General features: G+C 42.2%; 1 protein-coding gene across 1 annotated transcript in view; it reads right to left on the bottom strand.

The window, feature by feature from the left end:
- SPTA1 (spectrin alpha, erythrocytic 1) overlaps nt 1-2,500 on the bottom strand; it is a 91,763-nt gene that overhangs the window by 32,741 nt on the left and 56,522 nt on the right. Inside the window, exons 26-27 of the mRNA XM_081121688.1 lie at nt 1,905-2,049; nt 906-1,087 (exon numbers count right to left, since the gene is read on the bottom strand). Coding sequence (XP_080977814.1) covers nt 906-1,087; nt 1,905-2,049 — 327 coding nt within the window. The remainder of the gene's footprint in view (nt 1-905; nt 1,088-1,904; nt 2,050-2,500) is intronic.

Below are 2,500 nucleotides of genomic sequence, written 5' to 3'. Positions count from 1 at the left end.
ATCTATCATCTCTATCATCTATCTATCATCTATCATCTATTTATCTATCATCTATCATCATGTATCTATCATCTATGAGCAAAAAATTATTTGGAGAAATGGGTATGGATGCTATTTATTTTTACTGTATAAAAAACTATAGCTTTCCAGAGGTGCTGAATCGGGGTGGGTGTTGTCAACCACAACTGCAATCATTTGCCCAAAGTTCCCTCCTTTTTTCTTCAAAAGTATTCCATTGTGAGCTATTACTTCCTGGACCCTCATCTAAGTGCTCCTCCCAGCAGACTGATATGAGGGAAAGGAATGTGGAAATTGTTCCACAAAGTGTATATTTGCTAAGTTGTAGTAATGTCTACGCTCTTCAGTGAGGCAATGATAATTCTCTAGAATTTGATCTCCTCTTTCTAAGCTTATTTCTTGCTACTTCTCCTCACCCCTGAGGTACAAAACCTGTGCTTTAGCTATCCCAGCTCATTTCGTGATGTGCCACACCTTTCTTATCCCTGTGCCTCTGTTTGTATATAGTTTCATCTATCTGTTAAGATGAGAGTTTTTGGGCTGTATTACATTCTACCATGGTTATCTAATTCTTCTGTGCCTTCTCAGTACAATGAAAATATCCATATCCTACAACTCCTGACATAGCACCCTACATGTGTATAGTATACACTCTATTGAAGTCTATCTAATTTGCTTAGATAGTCTTACATTCCTTCAAACTTCAACATTTTATGGCTTAAAATACTGAACTTGATATTTTTGTGCCTTTTCAGAAATACTATCTGGACACTGAGATACCCTCCAAACCCAGCAGTGAAGAGCACCTGTACCCAGGTTGCTCCTAGAAGCTCTCTTCAGAGTCCAGACATGAAATTGCCCACCCCACCTGGCCTTTTGATCTGTACCTGGCCTTGCCGAGAAACAGGTAGAATTTCTGCGCCTCACTTAGGTTCTCCTTACGATCCTTTGTACGCCCAAGCAGGTCATCCCAGGCCTCATTCAGCTCCACTCGCTGCCTCTGCAGGTCATCAGTGGCATCTGGGTGAGATTTACTGAGCCGCTCTGCTCTCTTCCCCAGTGTGGTCACCTGAGGAAGAAAAAGAACTCTGATAATCATCCTAGAGTCACACCTAGACCTTAGCAAAAGAAAACTCCTGAGTCCTGAGTATGCTCACTCCTCAAACAGACATCAGTGAGGTACAAAAACATCTTGCTACTTTCTCACCGAAAACGGCAACTCTACTGATACACATGATACCTCCCTGAAGTAGTCAACATTTACAGGACCATGCTTCTTTTTAGGATAAGAAGGCTTTCAGGGAGGGTGGTTAAGTAAATGCTGGTCAGTGACAGCATCATTAGGGAACCCAAGGATCCTGATTTCTATTGTGAAGATTTTCCCAACATAGACACCCCTGGGCTTCCTTTTGCTCTGAATGCTAATGCTGTGCTGTACGATGACTGACTCATCCCAGAGTGTATCTGGCAAGCTCCAGAGTTCACTTTTTGGTTGGAACAGGATGACGGTCATTCAATTCCTTGAGAAGGAAATGATGCACCATGCTCAGGCATAGGCCTGGCCATCTTGGGTATGACCATTTCTTACTTATATGAGGATGCTGGCTTCCAAATAGCTTCTGTAAGTTCTGCTCCCTTGAAACCCATTATTAAATAGGCACTTTGACAGAAGGTTCATTTCCAGTATATTTTCCCTCCATGCTACTGGTCCTGGGGCATGTCTATTTAGTGGTCTTGCTTTAGGGACAGGATACAAGAACAAATATGGAGTAATAGAAAGATAAATGTAAGAATACGGTGTGGAAAACACAACCACAGAAGAGGACACTGATAGGTATAAACATAACGAGGAAAGTGTTAGAAAAGCTTAGAAGCTCATGTCTCACCTTTTCTGCCAGGGGTGTGAGGTCTCTCTCAAAAACTTCATGCTGCCGCTGAAGGGCCTGAACACTGAACAGGTCTGAGCCAGGATCAGCAGCGCTGAGGGCCTGGCATTTCTTCTCAATCTGCTCCTTCATGTCATCTGCGTCTCTTTTCACGAGAGTACAGAGTTTAGGAGTAAGAATGTGTACCAGAGGAAGGCTAGCTGGACTCACAAGGCAGTCGTCACTGCCACCACATCACAACCATCATCATCACCCTCTTCAATGTGCTAGCACATGCTCATTTAATCTTCACAACAAATACTTGAGGCTTAGTTACTATTACCATTCCTATTTTATTTATGAGAAAACCGAATTTTAAAGATCTTAAGTATATCTTTTGAAAGTTACACCACTGCTAAATGACAGAGCCTAGGTTTGAACCAGGTGGCCTGACTGCGGTTACATGCTTAACTTTTATATTTCACAGCACCCCACCCACCTTAAGCCATTCTAAACAAGCATAGCCACCTGCATTTCACTTTTCCCTTCTCTGGATACTCAAAAATACATTTGTACACGGTGAAGGTGTTTGGTTTTCTATTTGTTTGTTAATTTGC

Source organism: Miniopterus schreibersii (assembly GCF_964146895.1).
Source record: "Miniopterus schreibersii genome assembly, chromosome: 19".
Lineage (NCBI taxonomy): Eukaryota > Metazoa > Chordata > Mammalia > Chiroptera > Miniopteridae > Miniopterus > Miniopterus schreibersii.
The sequence above is the reverse complement of the archived record's forward strand: the minus strand, read 5'-3'. Positions and strand labels throughout refer to the sequence as shown.